This window comes from Scleropages formosus, chromosome 19 (assembly GCF_900964775.1).
Source record: "Scleropages formosus chromosome 19, fSclFor1.1, whole genome shotgun sequence".
Taxonomy (NCBI): domain Eukaryota; kingdom Metazoa; phylum Chordata; class Actinopteri; order Osteoglossiformes; family Osteoglossidae; genus Scleropages; species Scleropages formosus.
The window spans coordinates 24,695,901-24,720,267 of record NC_041824.1 but is presented as its reverse complement, the minus strand read 5'-3'; the positions used below and the strand labels follow the sequence as shown (position 1 = coordinate 24,720,267).

Genomic DNA, 24,367 nt, shown 5'->3' with positions numbered 1-24,367 from the left:
CTCACACTGTGCATAGCATCCATCTCCATGGGCCCTGCCCTCAGATATTACTGCAGGTCTGAGGACATTGCTGATCCTCGTTGAAACTTCAAGGAAAATTATTCAGAACAACAAGATTATTTTGTCGTTCAAAGACATCTATTTTTCACACTGCATTGTGTGTTCTCAAATCTACACATTTCAACAGCCTTTGATACTGACCGTGACAGGTCCTGCCTTACCTTCAGATCATTCCCACGATCCTTCAGTGATTAATTCTGCCTACGGTTCGCCAGCGCCGGTGTTGATCGGGGGCATTTGGAGCGAGGCCTCAGAATAAACAGCAACGAAGAGGCAGAATCCACCACCCGGAGCCCAGCGTGGATGCAGCAGGACTCTCTTGACAAAATATTTACCTCTGAACCTGAATGGTGTCCTCTGGCAGTAGGTCCTCTTGTGTATCTGGGGTCTGCAGGTGGCTACCGTCGGCCTTTGTCGGTTCATAACCTCGGCCCGCAGATGCCTTCAATAAACACCGGCAGCTGGACTCTCCACATTTGGGCTTGTTGACACCATGCTTCTAGCCTCACTGTTTGGGGTGTGTTTATATGTGTCAGAGGCCAGAGCGGTCAGACGTGTACGAAAATCTAGTGTGGGATTTTTCCCATGCACAACCTCCCCATCCTCCCTCTGTGTCCAGAGCATATAAAAGTCATACAGTCATCAAAAACAATGCAGATGGATCACTAACAATGCAAAAAAATAAGTGCATATTTATTGCTGTATAAATTATGTGTATCTATTTCTTTATACACACACATATTACCTGAACTACTTGTCCCATACGGGGTTGCGGGGAACCGGAGCCAAACCCGGCAACACAGGGCGTAGGGCTGGAGGGGGAGGGGACGCACCCAGGACGGGACGCCAGTCCGTCGCAGGGCACCCCAAGCGGGATTCGAACCCCAGACCCACTGGAGAGCAGGACCCGGTCCAACCCACCCCTTCTTTATATAATATAGTGAAATATTGGGACACAACTGGTAGAGGGCTGCACCACCCAGGTCCAGAGTAATAGTGTAGACATTGAAAACCTTTGATGATGGCATCAGTGTCCTGCTTGCTTGTCCTTGTCAACACATACAGTGACTCTTTTCCACTTGGACTTAATGAGTGATTTTACAAGGGAGTTAAGGAATTTAACTTGGAAGTTAAGAATAAAAATACACGTATTTCCTGTTTGAGGCCCCATATTTGCCTAGTAATGGTTCACTGCAGCTGGGCTGTGAGATGTTACTTGAGGTCACTGACCTTTCACCTTTGTAAGTTGTTAAGAGAACCCTTTCCCCTCTTGTTACCCTTTGCCTCCTGTAAGTGTAAAGTGACCTTGCAGCTCACTTCCACAGCCCACATTTTAACACTTCACCAGTAGAAACAGCTGATTGTTTCTACCGAAGAAATCCAGGTTTACCATGTTCAAGGGTGCAATGGGATGTGCTTAACTGTCATACTGTCTAGTACATGCATAAAAGCACACACACTATATAAGCTGTTCTATGAAGTCATAATCATATTTGTATCATATTTTAAACAGGGGAAACATTTTATTGAGAAATCATGTAAATAATATTAATCTTGAGTCTAAATTGGGCAGCAGGTGGCATATTGTTTAGTGCTGCTGCCTCTGCACTTAGGGGTTGCAAGTTTGAGTCCAATGTTCTGCTGTAGGACCCTTGATACTTACCCTGAGTTACTCCAGTAAAAAAATCATCAGCTAAATGAATAAAAAGGGTGACACAGCGAGTAGCGCTGCCTGGGTGGTGTGGGTTTGATCCCTGCTCAGTCTGTGTGGAGTTTGCATGTTCTCCCCATGTCTGCATGGGTTTCCTCCAGATGTTCTGGCTTCCTCCCACAATGCAAAGACATGCTGTCCAGATTCACCCATAGTGTATGAGTAACAGAGAGAGTGTGTTCCACTGATGTATGGATGAGTGACCCAGTGCAAGTAGTGTATCTAGCAGTGTAACTCACCTTGGTGAATAAAGTGTGTGGGCTGACAACACTACATAGAGTTCATTGGAAGTCGCTTTGGAGAAAAGCTAAATAAATACATGTAAGATGCATGTACATTTCCCTTGCAATGAGGCTAACCTTGAGTGTCTTTAGACGTGAAAACTTCATGGATTTGGGTGCTGACCTAACAGCATTAAACTACATTGTGTCTTCAGGGGGCTTATCATAAACCTTCAGACAGCATCTAAAAGCCACACACTACTGTTAGCCAGGCATGCAAAAATCACTTGATCATGTCTTTAGAGCGCCAATCACACCATGGATGATTAATGGTTATGTTCTGTGTGTCTTCAATGAACCAGAGCAGGACTCTTTCCTCTTTAGAAGGAGCCCTTTGGCCGGGTCTGTCAGCTCTCCTCCCCTTTCCAGATCCCATATGTCTCATGTAAACCTGGCTGAAAAGTCCAGCTCACTGAGCTTCCCCCATTGGCCCATTAACCACCCTGTTCACCGAGGCACCTCCTAACAGGTCATTTGTAGGAATGCTAAGCACCAACACTGAGACATGGAGGAGAAAGGAGACACAGGGGTTCAGCATCTCTTAGTATCTGTTATCCCTCTATCTCAACCTCCCTGTCTGTCTCTGTCCCCAAACTTAGAATGTTCCCTGATTTTCTGTAACATTTCCAGCGGTCTGTGTACAATAGTTTAATGTGACTGTGTTCCTCTCTGTCTTCTTCATCCGTCAGTGGCATCTTCTCAGTTTGACTGAAATTGTTCTCCAGAGATATCTCCTTTTTAACCCCTTTCTGTACACACTCAACGTCTTGACCTTTTCCCTCCCTTTGCGTCACCTGCTTTTTATATCCCGTCTCCATAGTGCTCGCTTTATCATACACGTTTTTTCATAAAATAATTGAATTCAGTAAGTTCTCTCTGCCTCAGCTGAGCACCATCTGTTTGTGGTGTTTTCTCCCAGTTATTGAATGCGTTTCCTTGTTGTTTTTCATATTGTGCTCCTTCTAATCCACCCTACTTACCTCTGTCTTCATTTTAATTTCTGTCCCTGTGTTTACTGGCTTGTCAGCTGTAGTTAAGGTCCTCCCGAGTATACACATTCTACTTTGTGGGCCTCTGTATGGAATGAACTGTATCCTCTGCTCCAGCCTGGTTTATGAACTCAACTTAAACGTCTTCCTTGATGTATGGACAGGATGCTCTATGAACTGTACTTGCTTTTGATTCTCGTCCACTTGTCCTACAGTGGTCCTTTAGGGAGCTCCTTTGTGTGAGCAACTGAAGAACAGCCTCTGACTGCCTGTCCCTTAGCTCTGCTCCACATCTGTCCTTTGTCATTTCTTTCCAGATGCTTTTTTCCTACAACCGCTGTTATGGAGACATTTTTTTAACCAGAAATTTTTTGTTTTCTGTTAAGTTCAGGCATTGTGTATATATTTGGCTTTGAGTGCCATTATTTTTTTCGGATAAATTTATTTAGGGATTTTTTAAAAAAAATAATACTGTGGTCATTTGTTTTGTTGACTGACCACAGAAATGGCCAGGAAAACAACTGGTTGCTCACCGCTGTCCTACATGCTTCGTAACCATCAAAATTAACATTAGCCATAGAATGGTTAATAATAATAGCAAGCAGACTGTGGTCTTTTATTCATGTTGTATTTATTTGATTAGTCTAATTGGCAATATCTAGCTCTAGTAGTACAGTAGATTCAATGTACTGAAAAGGTGTACAATAGATGCATACTTAAAGCTTTATGGAGGGTGTTGACATTCCTAGTGCTTCAGAATACTAAAAATCCTCATTTCGATCAATGTAACTTGATAGCTGTGTAGTGTTTTCACTTGATGCCTTTCACATTTACTCAGGTCAGTTTTTGCACACATGCTTTTACTTGCCTGCCATTCAGAGCAGTACCTGTAGAGATGGCTGGGTTTTAGAAAGTGGTCTGAAGGTAGGGAATTATTAAATGCTAAACTGGGTCAAATATGAAGTTCTGTGAGGGGCACCTGTGGGAGCGTTGTTCAGAACCCTGGACACACTCTGCTCACTTGTCCTGCAGCTCCCCTACTGCGTGTCGCAGTAAACATGAGTCTCTCCACCCCAGTGCCCACTGTGTAAACAGCAGAGGCCCATCCTGCATTCACTCGTCTAATTCTGGAAGGGGAAACATGGGGAGAGGGCAGTGATGGGATGGGCCTGCTCAGTCACTCTTTGTAGTTCCTCCAGTGACAGTTTCCCTCTCTCTGCTTGCTTCAGTGCCACCAATCTGGACTGAGGCTGAAATTTTGTACTCCCCTTTTGATTTTGAAACTAGGCTGCTGCCATTTACCCCCATGGCTGTTTAAAACATGGTGATTTTCTGCAGGTAAGACAAGCGTTTTTCCTGAAGAGAGCTAGGTCTTTATAGAAAAACCTGATATAAGTGACCATAAATTCAGGTCCAGGTGGGTAGGGGGTTTGCCAGGAAGCTCTCCTGGACAGAATTCCATCTGAAGGACATTGTAATTGCTAAAATGTTTCACATCCATTTAGTTCACTCATTTCTCTAAACCAACTTACAATGATTTACCCATTTAAACAGAAGGGTGATTTACACTGGAGCATCTTTAAGGCAAGTACCTTGCTCAGGGGTACTACAGCAGCGGGGGGGATTTAAACTGCTGTCCTTTGAGTGGAAGGCAGCAGCACTAACTACTACATCACCCTCAGACCTCGAAAATGACCGATGAGCACAAGTCAGAGTATTTAGAGTCAGTGTCCTCCCTGCAGATCCTAAAAGGGCAATTCTCTGGGTTCTCAGCACTCCACCAGCAGCACCCTCCTGTGAAGAGAGCGACATGTTGCATTGAGCTGGGCCCGGAAGGAATTCTGTTCTCTAATTAAGAAATTACTATTGGAGCTGTAAGAAACTACCTAATGAACATATTACACTGCTTTACTGTCACATATTTACCCAACGCAACCTACACAATGGTCTCATTTATTCAGTTTGATATTTATAGTAAAACAGCTCGGTTAAAGCCACTTCTGGGACTATAATCAGCAACTGTTTGGTGCCAAGCCCATGTTCTCAGCCGGGGCACCCACAAATTCAGAGGTATATGTTACCTTGGGCATCAGCAGTGTCAGCTAGTGAATTATGTTGTTACTGTACTACCCCTGAGCAAGGTACTTGCCTTAAAGATGCTCCAGTGTAAATCACCCTTCTGTATAAATGGGTAAATCATTGTAAGTTGCTTTGGAGAAATGAGTGAACTAAATGGATGTGAAACATTTTAGCAGCATGAATACTACGCCTAGTCTGTCTTTTTCGCTGTGGTGATTGAACGGACACCTTATTGTGAGGTCAAACATTCAGAGGCCTGAACTAATGTTGGAAGAATTCCATGAATTCACTAATCTGTACTAAGATCTTTTTAGGGCTCACACACATGCACAAAGAGCTATTGCTCTTGCCTATCAGCTGGAGGAATCACACAATTACCGTTTTCAAGGGGTGGGACTTTGGAATAGACAGCATAAGGAATAGGGACCTTCCTACTGGTGTGCTCCGAGCTGTGAAAGAACATCCACTGGGTCATTTCTAGGCTAAAGGCCAACACTGTGAAGACGTTCATCATTTAGCTGAGATGGGAGAGCTTTGGAAACCAGTCCGTTGCTTTATGTCTCCTCTCCTTTGCTGGTGTTTGCCTGGTTAACAGCCCATTATGGAGATGAGGTGCAAGTGTGTGAGGCCAGTAGAGAGTTTGCTCCTATGGCCTAATCTGCCCCAGTGTGGGACTCTAGGGAGGCTGTTTCATCTACCCCTGCTGATGGTATATTTCTTCATGCCTGTAGACACATCAGGTTAAGCAATACCTCTGGGCCAAAACACCACCCTTAAAGGGGTTTTCCTTTGCAAGGCCCATGCCAAGGCTTGGGGGAGGGGGACAGTACACCTTAGGGAGACGCAGGCAGGGGGACACAGTGAGTGGGGGTTGCATTCTTCTATGTCGCCATCAGCTTTTCAATGATCTTTGTATTTTTGTGATCACTCTGCATGTGTGCAGTGATGGTGCGGGCCGCGGCAGCGGGTGCCTCCTGCACTTGACTAACACGAGGGCATGGCGACAATAGCATAAGGCTGGGCTTCACAGGGGGCGGGATGGGGCGAGAAGGCAAAAGCATGCCTGTCACCTTGTGACTCTTTGTTGTCATTTCACTGCACACAGGTGTTCAGCACATACAAAATCTGGTTTGCACAGGTTCAGATGTATTAGCAAATACACGGTACAAACACAGACCTGATTATCAATGCAAATAAGACAAGGGAGCACGGGCCACCGGTCTTTCAGGCCACAGTACACAGTTGCTCGTAATAGAAATTGTAAGGTCTTTTAGGGGAGGTGTAGATCTATGTAGAGTAAATCAGAATCAGTGTATACATTCATGAGCATGTTTTCAGTAGAAGACAGTAAAACTTTTGGACTTCCCTGTGAGTGCAAACATTTAAAATGTAAGTAGAATGACTGAGCGGAGGGGGGGTCATGTCACATGGGAAAGCCCTTGGGACATTAAGCCTAGTGTTAGCCTGGGGTAAATAGAGTAAAATACTCTGTGGAAAAGGCAGAAACCCATGCAGGGGTGCAAAGCTACGAAATGGCTCTCATTTCTTCAGATGAGTCTCTGGGCTGTACTGACCGCTGGCACCACTGGTAAAGCTGTCCTCCATCACCCCGCTCTCACAAGCACACGCACACTGGAACCCTGGCATATTGTGTATAAGCCTCCAGCTGCACAGAGGCATGCATGTAATGCGTGTTGGTTTCAATTTGCTGAACATGTAGTAATCACTTTCTGTGTCCTCGTCACTGCGATTTTGTATAGCCGCAGCCATATGAGGGTATTCATTTCAACTGCACTTTTTGTTATTAATAAAGCACCGCAAACACATGTTCAGCCTGATTGTCTCCTTATGTCCTTCCCATGCATGAGGTTTGTCTGTGTTCTGCTCTGCAGTTCCTCCGTTCATTTGTGCTGACTGGATAGGGAGGGAGGGGGATACAGTGGCTGATGTGAACAGGGCATGGTTCCCTGCTGTCAGTGGAGCCTTCCTAACTGTCCCGCGATGTCTTCTGACATTGGATTGCACTGAGAATGTTCTTGTTTATCACTCCAAAGCACCCATGGCCTCCAGATGCTGGTAGAAGCACCAGTGTTGCTATGGACACATTAAATCGTTAATGTTAAAACTGTTTTAGAAAATGCTGTATAGACTCACTGGCTCCTATATTAGGTACACCTGGCGAGAACCGGGTGGGATTCTAAAACAAGGTGATGGACGCATTCCACAGGGTTCTTGGTCCATGCTGGCTTTATAGCTTCACGCAGTTTCTGCAGATTGTTCATTCAGATTTCACCTCCTCAGCAAAAGATCCTGTATTGACTTGAGAGGTGGGGACAGTGCAGGCCACTGGCATAAAGTAAAGGCACTTTTATGTTTGTGAAAACTTCCTGAATGATGTGTGCTTCTTGGACATGGTAAATTATCATGCTGGAAATGTCAATCTGAGAAAAGCTAGACTTGACATGAAGGGAGACACCTGGTCATTATCAATGTTTTACTACTTCATGGGATTAAGACATTCTCAGCTGTTACTATAAACACGGTGAATGCCAAGAAAACAACCCCCACGACATTACGCCGCCACCACAACCACCATTCTGTACTACAAGGTATGCCTAATAAAGTGGCCAGTGACTGTATTGCATAACTTACTAGGTGGCAAGGTTGGTGGTGATTAGGGGTGTCTTTCTCACATCCCACAAATCCCTTTTACTTGTGAGATACAGAAGTCGTTTCACACGATCACCTCAGGTTGCCGTGGCGATTTGTCTGACGGGTTTTCCATGACTGCTTAAGCAGCTTGAGCAGCGCTTCAGTGAAGCCGTAGAGGAAAAGTCCACGGCCTCTCAAAAGCGTTGGGTTGATGTGTGCGTGGGAGAGAGGTGGCCCGGCGAGGTGTGCAGTGGCAGCGTGCTCAGAGGACAGCCAGCGGATGTGTACTGATAGGGGTGAAACTGCAGCGTAAACACGGTGCACAATGCTTGCCAGGCTGAACTCAAGGCTGATTTAGCATGTGTAAACACTGGAGGAGCATTTCAAAGGGAGACAGGAAAGGAGCTTTAAACACCACATAAAATTGTGTGTGCGTGTGTGTATTTATGCGCTCATGCATGACTTTACTCTGACCACCTGTGGAGTGGTGTCAGCTATCCAGGTGTAGATGTTTGGACTAAGTGGTCCTCCAGTTGTCAAGAGCACTTCTGCAGCTTTTCTCTGCAGACTCCCAAATGTGAGATGTTTCTGAACTCTGGTGCCAGCTCTTCAGTGCCCAGCTTTTGTTTCCTTTGATTTTTATGCATTGGCTGTTTTTCATCCTGAGAGCAGAAAGACCTCAGCACACGAACACCAGAGGGTTTTGCCAAAAAACGACTGAAGCAGAAGGAGACTTAGCTTGGACTTTTATATTTTCCTTTGCTACAGGTGGAGGTTGTACTTGTAATTCAGATATGCCCTTCAGAGCTACAAGCAACAGATTCCGTCTTGTTATTTGTATTTGGAAAAGTATAGGTGCAAAACTAGTTCCTTAATTACTATGCTGCCTCAAAAACACTTATGATATCATGATTATGATTTCTTTGTAGGTTACTCTGTGTTTCCTTTCATGCTCTGGGCTGTTCCTAAAGCCTCCCTGTTTTTCATGCAGGAATTGGTGTCCCCACTCGGTGACAAAGACGGTGACCTGCCAGATCCAGAATGGGACAGTCCTACAACGCGTTTACCAGAACTGCCGCTGGCCACAGGGCTGCTCCGGCAGAAGGTAGACACCACACGTCTACGCCACATGCCACTACTGTGGGCTTGACACTGGACTCCAGCATGGAAGCATCATTACATTTAAATTCATTGATTTAGCTGATTTAGCTGAAGGGGGGTGCGGTGGCGCAGTGGGTTGGACCGCAGTCCTGCTCTCTGGTGGGTCTGGGGTTCGAGTCCCGCTTGGAGTGCCTTGCGATGGATTGGCGTCCCGTCCTGGGTGTGTCCCCTCCCCCTCTGGCCTTACGCCCTGTGTTGCCGGGTAGGCTCCGGTTCCCCGTGACCCCGTATGGGACAAGCGGTTCTGAAAATGTGTGTGTGTGTGTGTGTGTGATTTAGCTGACACTTTTTTCCAAAATGAGTTAATGTTGAGCTGCATGCAGTGAATTACCCATTTATACAGCTGTGTGATTTTTATTGGAGTAATTCAGGGTAAATTCCTTCATCACAGTCCTACAGCAATTAGGATTTGACCCTGGGTCATTTGAGTCCAAAGATGGCCGCTTACCCCACTACTCCCCCTACTGGGCCAGGGTGGTTGCATCCTTGTGTCTTTCATGACTTTAGGCCTGATACACACAGATGTTAGTGCAGGCACATAGCAATAGTGTCAGTGTGTGTGTGAAGTGACCTGTGATGACATGTGGCTTCTGTGTGCTCTTGTGCCAGCTACCGTACCGTGGTGCGACCCTCCTACAAAGTAGCCTACCGGACGGTGACAGCGCTAGAGTGGAAGTGCTGCCCGGGGTATCGTGGCGTACACTGCGAGGAAGGTGAGAACCTTGTTGGGGGGTGTGTGTCTGAAACCAACATTAGTGAAATACTAGTTGTGCTGTACAGGAATGGCAAAGATCAACAAAGACCAACCACCTCACCTGCGCCTGAAGGCATCTGTGGTTTCAACACAACTTGTGCAAACCCTGTGAGTGGTGCCACAGCCTTTGCTGGGAAATCTGATCCATAATGGAGGGACATGGGGTTGGGACAGAAATTTTAAAATCTCTGCATCTTCTTAAGCAGAGAGCCAGCTGTTTCCATAAACTGTGTTCCTCCTCTTACTGTTGGAATCCAGAAGCTCAAGGTTTGCCATGATACCACTTCCACTTAACGTGGCCATTAAGCAGTCCCCCCAGCACTTCACTGATCGATGCTGGGGTGCTGAGCACGTTCGTTTTGGTTCGAGAATATAAGTGCAGGGCATAAATTCTGGTGCTTTATGACTTGTGAGGGCTGCAGTAACTCCCACTTGTGATTTAACTAGAATTTTCAGTGGTACCAAAAAACAGTTCTTTCCCTCATTTCTGTCATGAAGGGTGGTATGTACTGGTGGTGCACACACACGCGCACGTACAGAGTCTAAGATCCTTCAATGATCCAATTAGGTTTCCTTGCCTAGAGTCCCCATGGTTGTCATGGAGATTAGGTTCTCATTATGCTCCTTTCCGGCTCAGCGAGATCACAGGCTTTGCTGAGTAGAAGTGACGGATCACGCTCATATCGCTCCATACTATGGTGTGGATGTCGTTCAGCTTCTTTCACGCCTTTTGTTCTCGTAAAGTGGAGCCAAGCGCAGCTTTGCCAACTCATAATTTGATATCCCAAAGCCCTTTTTCCATTCATTTGAGGATGAATATATTTAGAGACACAGAAAGAAAGACCTAGAAATGAGAGAGGAGGTTTACTTTAAGAACTTATGAAATTTAGGAACAACTTCCTCTGTAGGAAATAAGACCAGAGAGCTTGAAGTTGCCCCCACTACTTTGGACCCCCAGCTATGCTATTATGTGAGTGTCTGTATTTGGATTGAGGGTACTGATGGAGAGCTTGAGGTTCAAGTATTTTAAGGTTTGGGTACTATGTGTGCCAGACACCCTGCTGGGAAAACCAGATTGAGAAGAACCACTCTTGCCCTTTGCATGGTCTTGTCTTAACCTCCAGACACCCTTAAAACTACCTGAGCTGATCACACCAGCAGCTGCCCATGTGCAGACATCCTGGACAATATGCCTAGAACTCTGATCTACTGCCTGACTTCATTTAAGTTCTTCTGCATCCCTCATGTGAGGTCATCATCCACCACACAGTCATACCCTGGGGTACACCAATTTGTGTTACGACAATTCCACTTTACCTGGAGTTTCATTTAGTATCCCTCCTTCAGCTTACAAGGTATTTCTTCACATTTTCGAGGACTGAATTTGGGTTTTCTATGGGTCCTGACAGCCAAGTGGCCCGAGACCAGAGCCAGGAGTTCTTGGCTCATGCTCCATTATGCTCTCAACCTGCTTTGCCCTTGTTTGCTATTGTTACCTGTTACGGACTCGGTAATCATGTGCTCTTTTTGGAATGTCCAAACCATGTCAGTTTGTTCAGTGAGTGTGAATTCTTTTGCGTCATGATTATTGAGTTCTTCATTGTCCTGTTCTCATACATGCATGTGTATGTAAGTGTTTAAGTTTACGATACATAACAGCTATGAAAGCGCCCCATCGAACTTGGTGGGAGAGGGAACTGAACAAGGCGAAACACTGGATAGGAGGATCAGAGGCTGCGTGCTGTTTGGACTGAGGAAAGGGGAAGGAAAAGCATGGTGCAGGGCGGGCCGCCACCTGTGCCTGTGTGTGAGAGCTCCGCACGAATGCGGGCCATATCTTCCCTCAAGGCCAAACAGTACACCAGCATCCATGAGCGCCGCTCCCACCCTGCTGAGGCATCTAAGAACAATTTCACATCTCACGACATGGGAGTGCGCTCAATGTCCTGTTTGCAATGCAGTGTCATGAAAACATTATAGTGGAACACATCAAGCGCAGACCGCCTTTGGCAAGTGCGCAGAGCAACAGAAGCAGAAAAAGGATAATTTGAGGTCAGGAGGCCATGATCGTTAACCATTCCTATCCAGCATCTCAGACAGCATGGCTTTGCTGCAGTTATCATCTTCCTGTGGCTTTCTGCACAGTTTGGACAGGTAGTCCCCCTTAAGAATGCAAAATTCTTTATCTGATGGAGGTAAAGAGGGGGAAAAAACCTTAAATGCTTGCAGATGCAAGATCTTTCACTAGCTGCCAGAACACAGCTTTTAATGTATGCCTGGAACTCTCTGTTGCTCGCCCTCTCTCTCTCTATCGCTCTCTCTCCCTTTCCCCCAAATTAAAATGCTTGTTATGATGAGAAAGTATAAAAGAGCAGATACACAAGTGACCCCTGTTCTTTGCCCAGTTCCCAGTCCATCCAGACACCAGCGGACAACTCACTCCATACCCATGTATTTTCTTTTCTGTGTGTGTGTGTGTGTGTGTGTGTGTGAGTGAGAGAGAGAACTGTCCTGTCATTGGGCTTTTCAACTTTTACGTTATGGGATGTGGTGACCAGCTAGGACATGTAACCTGGTGATTGCCGGCCCAATGCCAGAGGTGCCCTGCTCTAATACCCTTGAGCAAGACACTTAGCATCAGTCATTTCAGTAAGAGATCCAGCTGTATAATGTGGTAAATATTAGTAAGGTTTGAATTAAAGTGTTGACATTGAAGATATAATAATGTTAATGATGAATGCATGGCTTGTGCTCATGACAATGAGAATACCTAGAAAAACAGGCAGATTGGAAGGGAGTAGTAACACTGGATGCAAAGATTTAGGAAATTAGCACAGTCGTCGGAGGGTCTTGCCTGAGGTTCACAGATAAAAGCTTTTTTCCCCTCCTGCTGCAGCCAAATGAGGGCTGCAGTTCAGGCAGCGATTAAAGCGTAACCGAGAGGTAGTAAGCCGCAGAAATGTAATCTCTGTTTTCACAGCTCAGCGCGGCTTATCAGGGGTGCGCACACACACTCTGAGGAACGCTGTGCAAACACCGCCGGGCTCCAGCAGCCGTTCTCCACCAAGAGTGGGGCTGTGTAGGCGTGGGGGCCTATGGGGAGGCTTTACATAGCAAAGGATGCAGCTGTTTGCTTCGATTGGGGTTTTTAATGGACAGATGTGGGAAGCGGCAAGACCAGTTCACACGTGTTGGGCTGCTGTCGCTCCCTCTGACACAGAAGTGAGGAACGCACGGTGCATGAAAGTGGCAGAGAATAAAAGACGCTCTGAGCAGGAAACGGGAAGGCCCAGCATGCTGGGCTACGTTCCGTTAACTCGGACCACTTTGCAGATCTCCTCACGACCGCCAAGGTCGGGGGGGGGGCAGCACGTGACGTCACTCTTGAAGGGGTGGAGTTGTCGGTGGAAATAGGATCTGGGAGGTAGGGTCAAAGACACAGTCACTTGGCAGCAGGTCTGCATGACCTCTAGGTGTTGAGGTAAGAGCAGGTGCCTTCATCTGTGGCTGGTGATGACACTGACCGGGACAGCTGACAGGATCAAAAGGACACAGGTTTGAATCCCACCTCCTGTTGTAGTATTGTTCAGCCAGATATTTCCCTGAATTGCGCCACTAAAAATAACCCAGGTATAGAAATGACTAAATAACTGTCAGCAGGTAAATATTGTGAGTCACTTTGGAGAAAAGCATCAGCTAAATGAACAAATGTAAACTCATTTCCTGCTCGGCATATTCACCACTGAGTATATATCCCATGGGCCCCTGGACCCAGATTCCTGCTCCAGTCGTTCTCGTGTGCCTGGCACAGCACCGCGTGGTTTTATTGTTAGGCATCCAGAGGCAGTCGCGGAGCAGTGCTATAGTTTGCTATTAAAAGCAAAAAATTTTCTGTGTAACTTTGTATATATTTATGTCTCTCAGAAGAAACCTAATAAATCTTGCTTGATAATAAAGAAACACTTTTATCAGAAAATTGATCATCTGCCATCCATAGTATGCAAACATATGACACATCACTGCCTCATGTCTTTGCAATGTTGCAGTTCTGCAGGGGATATTTTCTATGAAACAAATTGTTGGTCTAAACAGTAAATAGTGTACAGTAACAGTAAATACTACAGTTCCCTTAGTGATCTTCAGTCCTGAAATTAAGTTTAGTTTTCCGTCTGCTTTCCGTTGTTAGTTTGTATTTGTGTTCTGTGCATATATTTAACATTCACATACATCTTATCATAAGTTATTTGTTATGTGATTATTTATGAACTCAGTTGTTATTTTCCTTTCTTCATGATCAGTCTGTCTCTTTCTAAAATAAAAGTAATTTTTTGCCACATATACGCACGAGTGCATACATTATGTATGCATACATACATACATACATACTAAATTTATTCATTTAGAGATACATGTCCAAGGTGAGGCAAACAGCACAGCACCGGCCCTGCGCAGTGACAGTGGCAGCAGCTGAGGCTCACAGATGCGCCAATGGCAGCCGGCAGCCGCACCAGCGCCACACTTCAAATTGAAAGCAGCTGGAGGCCCAGATGCGATTAGGGGACTGAAGCTCTTTTTCCCTGCGGCTGCTCCAGTGTGGAGATTAGTGTTGGCGAGGCCTAGTTAGCGTACAACAAGATTCGGTTTATAATGCTGACCAGCGTTCAATTAAGAGAAGCAAAAGGGGGGCATGAAGCCCTTACCTGGCACGTGGCCTGGACCTCATTATTAAAACAAAGTGGTCACTTCTAACTCGGCGTCGCTCGTTTCTCCCGCCTCTGTACATGTGATTTGTGACGTTTTCGTCTTCTTTTTTTGTCGGGCGAGGCGGAGGCAGCGTGTCACATCCAGATGTTATTTATCCCTTCCTTTCCGCTGTCTCCCACCTGGCTTCAGCATGAACCCTCTTTCCGTTCCTGGGCAGACCCGTTGGGTCGGCACCCTGGTCCTTCCTCCTCTGACATGTCCTTGGTCACATGTCGCGGCTTCCCCCATAAACCCGAGGCATTTCCTCCTCCTCGCACCTGGCGGTTTAACAACTCAGACTTGCTGTCAATGCCTGTGTGCTTTACAAACTTGCCCCAGGCTCAAGGACAGATGCAGGGTGATAAGTAAGTCTGGCAAAGCAAAACAAATGAAGGGGCAGTCAAAGCTGGGAAGTGCTTACGCATGCGAGGAGTAACGGCCTAAGGATACCTCTCAGGGACCATTGTTCAGCTGAGCCTGTTCTTCCGGTGGTGACTGTAGAGTTGTTGATGGCTGCTGGTGAGCTGGCCTTGAGCATGACTTCCACCATTCACATCATAGCCTGGTGTCTTTCAAGTGTTTGGCTGGAATTCATTGAGGTATCAACATCAACATTGTTTCAGGCTCAAATGTTGCACCTCTGTATCTGAGGAAGGGAGACTGCTGTAGCGCACCTGGGGGTCTATACAGGTGGTCCTCGAGTTCAGAAATATGCCGTTTCTGATGGCTGTCCCATTAGCCTTATTATATCTCTTTAGAGTCCTGATGTTATGATGTAACATCGAACGCTGACCGCTCCATGTGCTGTATGATAATATTGGCTGGTCTCTCTCTTCTTCGTCACATCTGTCGGTGTTTGGGTGTCCAGCAGCCTCTGCATTTTGTTTGCAAAACTTTTCACTTGTGATTCCCTTCATATTACTTTTTATTTAAAATTGCTAACAAGGGAAAAAGTGTGTTATGGCTGCATTAGAAATGAAACTAAAAATAATAGTGCAGCATGAAATTATAACACACACACTGGCTGAAGGCGCTTGTGGCGAGCTGGAGCATAACCTAGCAACACAGGGTGCAAGGCTGGGTGACGACACCCAGGACAGGACGCCAGTCCATCACAAGGCACCCCAAGCGGGACTCGAACCCCAGACCCGCCAGAGAACGGGACACGGCCAAACCCACTGCACCACTGCAACCTCTTAATTATAACACTGGTTTGTATTTATTATTATTTTGTACCATTACATTATTTTGCACAGAGGATCGTCAGAGACTCCAGCCACCCAACCCATGGACTGCTCTCGCTGCTACCATCAGGCATTTATTGTGTATATTGTGTTTATTTTTCACGGTCTGTATATTTCTGGGTGGGGGGCGCGGTGGCACAATGGGTTGGACCGGGTCCTGCTCTCCAGTTGGTCTGGGGTTTGAATCCTGCTTGGGGTGCCTTGTGACGGACTGGCATCCTGTCCTGGGTGTGTCCCCTCCCCCTCCAGCCTTGTGCCCTGTGTTGCTGGGTTAGGCTATGGTTCCCCGTGACCCTGTATGGGACAAGCGAATCAGAAAATGTGTGTGTGTGTGTGTGTGTGTGTGTATGTATATTTCTGTAACTCATGCTGAACAGCTGCGGAGAATGCACCTAAAATTTTCACCACCTGTACACTTGTGGTTATGGTGAGTGACTATAAAGTTCAATTCAATTCAGTTCAATTTATTTTTACAGAGCGGTCTTCTCACGCAGTGACACAGAGCGCTTTAACACAGGGATAAGGCAAGAAAAACAAACACATCAGATAAAGAAACACAGAAGACAGTTGACTACCGAGTATCATAATATAATGCTTTTATTGCGCTATAAGTATGCCTACTGGCCACGGAGGAACGGAATAAAAACTCCCAACTGAAAATCGAGGGAGAAAAAACTTCTGGGGATCCAAGGGCCAGTGGCTGCCCACCCCTTCTGGGCATTCTAGATTAAATAACAGTTCGAAGCCAGTTTACAAGTAATAATGATATTGTTGCTATATGGTATCTTGAATTCCCAGCTCAGCATGGTATGTCTTGTCCATCACAGCAGCTGGTTATCATCTTCAATTGACATGGGGTGCGTCTGCGACCGCCCTCCTCAGGTCTTATGTAGGGAGACAAAGTGATTTGATTACTGATTTCAAGTTATTTTACCATCAATAATGTGTCAAATTGTGATTTTACAGCAGGAGGTGGGGTTCAAACCTGTAACCTCTGTCCAGAGGCCCTACTGTTATCCAGTACACTACAGAACCTGCTGTCTGTTATTTAAATAAATATATACTGTATATAGAGTACAGTTTATAGTTACTGTCACTCAAGAGTTCAGCAGCAAAGCATTTACTTTTGCTTAAACATTAAGCTACCTGCTTGACGTTGTCTTATTTATCTGTGCTATATTTTGTCATTTATACCCGTAGGTCAGTTCTATGGGTAGCGGCTGGGCTGGTCGCTCGGGAAATGGGTCAGAACAATGTGACCCCTTACAAGTGGCTGCAGAATCCGCTGTTGACATGAATGGTCATGTGAGACGTGTTGCGAATTCCCGTTACAGCCCTCGATCAGCTTTATGTAATTAGAAGGTGGTGAATTGCCCTCGCCAATCTGTCCTCAGTGGCCCAGCCAGTGGAGGATTGTGGGAAACAGTCCTGCCGTAGTGAGGCAACGGAGACTGTGGCCTTCTGCATCCATGGTAGAACATCCCCATGTGGTTTTGGGGTCTAACCCCCACATTAGGCTGAGAAACATACTTGCCAAAAGTTGAGGAAACTGGATGGATCTAATTAGTTCTGGGTTTGGACCGGGAAAAGGAGCAAGTCTCTAAAGAGAAAACACAAAACCGCGGCTCCCCATTGGGTTTCGGATCCCATAGCTCTGCGTCCTCCCTCACGACCCATGTGGTGATACCATCTCACAAGCCCGCTTCCTGTTAAAGGTGCACAGAAACAATTTTTGGGGTTTCTCTTGGGGTTTTCCAGAACCCATTTAACTAAATGCATCATTAATTAAAATTAATTGAATTATTCATCTGGTATGCCGGGTAGTCTCCGGTTCCCCGCGACCCCATATGGGACAAGCAGTTCAGAAGATATGTGTGTGTGTGTGTGTGTGTGTGTGTGTATTCATCTGGTAACAGTGGTGGTCTGGCGGTGGTTTGCCTCTGCCACTGTGAGAAACGAGTGTTTCCCCTGTGCTGTGTGTGTCCTGGGTGTCCAGAAGAACACAAGACCTTCCTCATAGACATGACATCATGAAGATTCGTGTATAAATGGGTAAATCGTACCTTAACGCTGTTAGTCGCTTTGGAAAAAAGCGTCAGTTCAGGCAAACACTTGACAAAGGCTGCCACTCTGGCCAAACTCAACACTGTTAAGGCACGGAACATTTAGGACAATTTAAATATAGAACATCGCTCCTGTCGGCTCTCGTACAGTTCTGGAAGAGTCATCGTTGCATCCTGGGTGCGTCGACGTTGTTCTGCAGTCACTGTTGTTTTTATGCAGTTGCAGGGTTGATGTTCTGTGAAAAAAAAAAAAAAATTGCAGTAAACGCTCTCTAGCACGTGTCCATATACATGCAGTACCGTAATCTAGGGTACAACAAGGGGCCATTGTGTGTAAATGCTTGGTGTCAAGTGCGCTCCCCTCCCCAGCCCTCTACTTGCAGCGGTGCCTGTGGTGTGTAACAGTCCCCGAACGATATGTGACGTCCAAGTGGAAAGGGTCACTGCGTCCCGTGTGGCATGAGCTCATCCATCACAGTGTGTGCCCCTTGCCTTCACACACACACCTGATCCTGTGGATCCTGGACACTGTGCTGTCATTCCGTTTTTATTTTGGAGCACTCGGAGCAGAGGACAAGCTCTTCACAGTCCCCTTGACACCTCTTCTACAAGGTGACCAGACCTCACTAATTGGATACCCACTGGTACTACCACCCCACACACACACACACAAACACGCTCTCTGTCATTCCCGGTTGGTTTTTAGTCTAGCTCTTTCATTCACAGCATCCCAGACACAAGGTCACAAGCGAGTCGAGGAATGAAGGGGAGAAGGGCCATGTGCTGTGCTGCCTGGGCTGTGGGCCCATGTCTTTCCTGCACGCACACACACACACACACACACACACACACACTTTCAGATGTACAAACATACAGTAAATATACAGAGACAAATGCATGCATGCAGTTACACACACACACAAAAGCAGAAAACTATGAACTCACTCACTTAGCGGTGCATGCAAGTGTGCACACACAAACAGGAGTGTTTGAACATACACAGAGGCTGTGCCGCTGCAGCATGCTGCCAAAGACAGGGCAGTAAATCAGTTATATGAGGGATGAGCCGTGTCTGTGGGGGTGGAGATTGGCACACATCGGGACACTGCTTTTGTTCTCGCCTTACCTAACGTCTTTGGCAGCGCCATGGGGATTTATGGGAATGAAACGTTTATTTATTATTGATTTGAGTTGCTCAGAAAACACTTTCATCCAACTGTGTTCTATAGCTTACGGAACAACAATTATCCATTTATACAGCCAGGTAATTTAGTGAACACGGATAAATACTGCGCTCAAGGCCTCCTGGGAAGTGCCAACAGCCCTTTAGTCACAGGTCATGATCCTTAAGCAGTTGCCGCTCGAGCAAAATGTGTGTGTGCTGTTAATGTTAGTGCTGCACATAGTTCTCCCAATAATATAGCCCCCCAAACCTGAAACCCAGTTTGAAACCCTGAGCACAGTGGAGTAGGTGCGGTGCAGATATGTTCAGGTGCAGAGGCCATTGATGAATACCTCCATTGCCTTTTTTGAAAGTTTGGCAGAAAATCGTACAAAACTATAACAGCTTGACTCCTGTCTTCCAAAATAATATTTAAACATTTTATTTAAAAATGACACATAAAATATAGACCCACAGGCAAAATACATCCTCCCTTTTTTTCCATGCAAACGAGAGCTGTGTTATCTTTGTGTATTAGGATAATGTACTGGAAATTCATCTTATCTCATGTAATTGGCAAGACTGCTTATGTGTAAGAATTTCTGTGGAGATTTACAGCTCCCTTGTAAAAACCATCCTCGGTTTCGCATTTAGAGTGGAAGAGACTGGGGAAAGGTGGGGCCTTCTCTGTGGATGTGACAGGGGAGTTGGAGGGACACTCCGCTAGGTGCCTCCAAGTGGTGCAGGCCCAGCGGATCAACGGTTGTGCTCCTCGTGGTTTCGCTCTCATTGTTGGTTCTGATTCTTGGCTGCTCTTGACAGGAAATGCTCACCAGGGTTTAGATTGCACCGTCTCATTTTTTAAATGGCCCCTTTCTCAAATGGGTCATTGTGGAGAACGGTAGAAAGAGCAGCTTTGTCTAGCCTTCGGGAGCCCGGACATTTCCGAAGGGCGCGATGAGGGCGAGGACCATGTACCCAACGGCCGAGTGGGCACCCGCCAGATGGGGGTGCATATTCTGGCTCGATCACAGCCTCCACAGCCTTCAAGTGTTCATTTCCATAAGAAAGCATGCAAAGCCCAGTCGAAGGCTTCGCTTCTCTTGGGATGACATTACTCACCATGTAGCCCACGAGTAACTTAAAACCCCGGTGCGATTAAATGCTGTGCAGTTAATAATGTCAGCAAACACATATCAACATTGGATATTTCCTAGATTGAGAAACCTGGCCACCCTTTCGGAACTCTCCCAACACACACGTGGCTTTCTGTTCTCTCTGTTCGAAGGTGTGTGTGTGCGTGTGTGTGCGTGTGTGTGTGTGTATTCATTTAGCAGACGCTTTTCTCCAAAGCGACATACATGTCACAGAAAATATAGTTTGTACATTACACTAGGAGAAAGAGACATAGCTGCAGATGTGTAACTCTTAAGTACAGTTAGGTTCCTTCACCAACATACTTCAATATTAAATTACTTTATTTTTTTTCTTCCAATTATAATGGTATTAAATGGCATTAAAGTGCAAAAACATAAAAAAACTGTGGCTTTTGTATTTTTTTTAATTAATTAAGAAGGTTTTGTCTTACAAAAAGAGTGTGTTTTGTCCTAGGGGGTTTTGCCCTTGGAGGGTTTTGTCCGGACTCCTTGTGTGTGTGTGTGTGTGTGTGTGTGTGTGTGTGTGTGTGTGTGTGTATTTACTGTGTGTTTGTACATGTGTAGCTTTGCGTGTGCAAGAAATAAGGTGGGCCCGCAGCCCCAACAGTGAAGCATACCTCTTTTCTCCTGCCCTTCTTGCATATCTTGGGGTATTAGCAGGACCGTTCATCAGCTGCAGGATGTGGATCCACCAGAAAATTTCTGTGGGAACAAATAGAAAGATTGCCAAGACCTTTTCACCACCCTCGTTCTGGTTTTTTTTTTGCGGGGCTCTGACCGTTAATGCATCTGAGATGTGCTCTGTGGAAGGCCAGTCTGGCCCCATGTGACCTCTGATGAGATGCCTTTCTCTGTGCCGCATGGGGTCTCTGAGCTCTCTTGTAGATTGTTTTTGACATTTGAGGAGCTCTGTCAGACTTTGAGGAGCGAGTAGAAGCTCTCAGCCTCCCACCCTCTGCTCTCCTGTGTAAGAAAAAAATCCAAGGGTTATAGATTGTTATGCGTGTGTGTCTTTTTGGAATCCATGAGTCAGGGAGCCGTTGCTGAAGTTGAACTGAAGATCTGGAATGCCTCAGACATGAGGAGGAACAAGCTGACTTGCTCCAGTAAAAAGTATCTTAATATTGCAAGGTGGTTAGAAGAAATTGTCTTTGCAAAATTAATAAGAATGATGTTGGACCATGTAATGTAAGGCTGGCATTTAGACGTTTGGCTGAGCTTTAAATACTCATACGGCATGCAGGTAAGAAGGAAGAGGAGAAGCTGGTGGGGAATGAAGCTGGCGTAAATCAGAGGAAGGGTGGTATGATGCAGAACTGCAGATTTTGTCTACAGCTAGAGCTCCAGCTACTGTGAGCTGTTGTCCTTCAAACCATTTCTGCTCTACTTACACATTACTCATAGCCACACTTGTGTTGTGTGTGTTTCCATGTTCTGTTTGCGCCGATCACTTTGTTACGCCCTTTGAAAGGCAAATTGGGGTAAACATAGCCTTGCCAGAGCCCAGGATAATCGGACGATATTTCCGATTGCTTAAATTTTAAGACTGAAGTAACTGGAAGGTCCCAACATGCTTTTGGTGCACTGCAATTGTAAGCAATTGTTTCTTTCTTCTATTTCATTATTATTGTTGTGAGCCTGGGGTCCAGTGGTTGTTCAGACATAGGTTCTAAAGAATGATGTTTCTGGGGGATCAAATCTGAGCTCTTTTTGGTGGTCGGAAGTATTGAAGTTTGTAAGGATGCATCCGGATGTAAGGATTCAGCCTTCACATTATCTCCATCCTTTAGCCACTCCAGTACCAGCGGGTCACCCTAGCAGTGTGTTGGACCTTTCACGTTGGACTTTGCTCAGCTTCTCCAGGTCCATAACACACGCCCCACTGTGCTCCTTCATGCAGCCTTCCTTGGCAACTGTGTGGCCCAGTTTAGCCCATGTTGGTGGGGCCCCTGGTCTTCAGATTATTTCAGATTAGCCATCAGGAATGTGGGCTGTTACATTGTATTAAAAACAAAACAAAATCTACATGTATTTTTATTTATATTTATATACAGAAAACAACATCTCTGTTCCCCTTCACCACTCCCAGTCCTGTGTAGGGTGTTCCTTATTTTTCAAAGCTGGAGGTGCCAATAGTAATCCCACACACACACACACACACACACACACACACACATTTTCAGAACCGCTTGTCCCATACGGGGTCGCAGGGAACCGGAGCCTACCCGGTAACACAGGGCGCAAGGCCGGAGGGGGAGGGGACACACCCAGGACGGGACGCCAGTCCGTCGCAAGGCACCCCAAGCGGGACTCGAACCCCAGACCCACCAGAGAGCAGGACTGTGGTCCAACCCACTGCGCCCCCCTTAGTCCCCCCCAAATTAGGTCAAATGGGTTCATCTGGATGGGGGCGCAGTGGGTTGGACCGGGTCCTCCTCTCTGGTGGGTCTGGGGTTCAAGTCCTGCTTGGGGTGCCTTGTGGCGGACTGGCATCCTGTCCTGGGTGTGTCCCCTCCCCCTCTGGCCTTACGCCCTGTGTTGCCGCGTAGGCTCCGGTTCCCCGTGACCCCTTATGGGACAAGCGGTTCAGAAAATGTGTGTGTGTGTGTGTGTGTTCATCTGGCCTAAGGCTGACTCTGCTCCTACACCACCTCTCCCCCTATACCTCCCCCGTGCTCCATCTTCACGCCCTGCTCCATGATCCTATGTTTCTTCCTCTTTTTCCCACTTCTCCCATCTTCCTTCTTTATGTTCTTTCTCTCCAGCTCTGCAGTCCTGCTCTGGTTTCATCAGCCTCTCTGGACCTCCCGTGTCCCCCTGGCCAGCCTCTGGCTGCAAGAGTGTGTGCGTTCATCACGCTCCACTGTAACTCCCTCTCTTCTTCTCGGCCCGTAAAAAACAAGAAGGAAAACGTAGAAACCTGGAAGGGCTTTTTACACACTGCTGTGGACTGCCAGCTGCTCGCACAAAATGCAGCCTATTCCACTGTGTGAGTGTGTGTGTGTTTGTGTGTGTGTGTGTGCACAAAGACACAGGGACTCCCAGTTCAGAGTGTATAGATGTGTCTGTAGCAATGGTGGTTCACATGGTGGATGCGCTCTGGAAAATACCGTTGTGTATACAGTGAAACTAGTGGCTTTAAATCACTTTGGTGAGAGTTAATTGGAACACGCTGTTACTCGACCCGGCAGTATGTACTGTACACGTACCAATAAATCACTTGGCGCTGTCATCGAACGGTAACATGTGAACTATTTGCTCCTCAGTGAAATCAGGCGCCATATCTTGGCCAGTTCTGATGCGATCCTTTTATCATCTTTGTTACCATGGTTACACAAATGCAACACGGACTGTGTTTTTTGTTTGCTATGTTATGCCTCAACCGAACAGCTGTTATAATTTTGCATTGCATAAATTTAATGCATAAATTTGGACTTGTTTTTTAATGACATTTTGCATTGGTAACAAAATGCAGTAAAATACTTAATGTGGCATCCAGCGTGGCTGAGAGATTAAAGGTGGTGATTGATGGGTTCTGGTCATGAAATTTCACTAATTGAAGTTGATGACATCAGTGTGGCAAGGTGGGTGGGGGGGCTTAGTGAAGTTTTACTCTGGGGGCCTTGTGCACGGTGATGCCTTTGCTGCGCAGGAGCAGGGTATCACATGAGCTCTTTGTCCCCACGCCCATGTCTGTCATTGCACACGGTCTCCTGCCGGGCCCAGGAAGCCATCAGGAGTGCTTAGAGTGATGATGTATAGGGGTGTCACTTGTCACGTGCCTTCTGTCATTTCCCTTCTGCTGTCTCCTTCCTCTGTGTCAGGTGCACCCTGTGTGGAAGGCATAGCACTACAATATGGGGGGAGTGTCATTATGACAGGGGCAGCTGGGGGACACCAGGATGAGGGAGAAGTAACTCAAAAGGATGCTTGGTATTGACAGTCTCTGGCCACTTGGCCCCCACTAGCTTGTCTGCATGAACTTGTGTTGCCAGAGCAAGGTGCGATCTATGCTGAAAAGCCACCCCGAGTCATTCAATAGCTCTGCATCTGCACCCTCCAGGAGGCACCAAGGATCAGACGCCTGACGCAGTTTGATGACACGTTCAGCACAAAACATATGTTGGTGGCTCCCCGGCATTATCATTTCATGTCTCAGGTGTCCTCCTTTTTAAAGGGTTATAGTTGCTCATGTAGTGCTGGGTTATTTCCTTTATCTAAAACACAGAAACCTTCCTGACGGGAAAAACCGAAATCCTTTTTTGTGTCAGTCTGTTAGTGATACAGACGGATGAATGCTGGGAGATGCCA

The 24,367-nt window shown here is 46.4% G+C and overlaps 1 protein-coding gene across 4 annotated transcripts in view; it reads left to right on the top strand.

Annotated features, from left to right (window-relative positions):
* The window catches only part of emid1 (EMI domain containing 1), a 63,393-nt gene that overhangs the window by 1,778 nt on the left and 37,248 nt on the right, over window positions 1–24,367 (top strand). For all 4 annotated transcript variants that reach the window (XM_018749068.2, XM_018749066.2, XM_018749067.2 and 1 more), the window contains exons 2-3: window positions 8,764–8,877; window positions 9,543–9,646. In XM_018749068.2, the coding sequence (XP_018604584.1) occupies window positions 8,764–8,877; window positions 9,543–9,646 (218 nt within the window). The remainder of the gene's footprint in view (window positions 1–8,763; window positions 8,878–9,542; window positions 9,647–24,367) is intronic.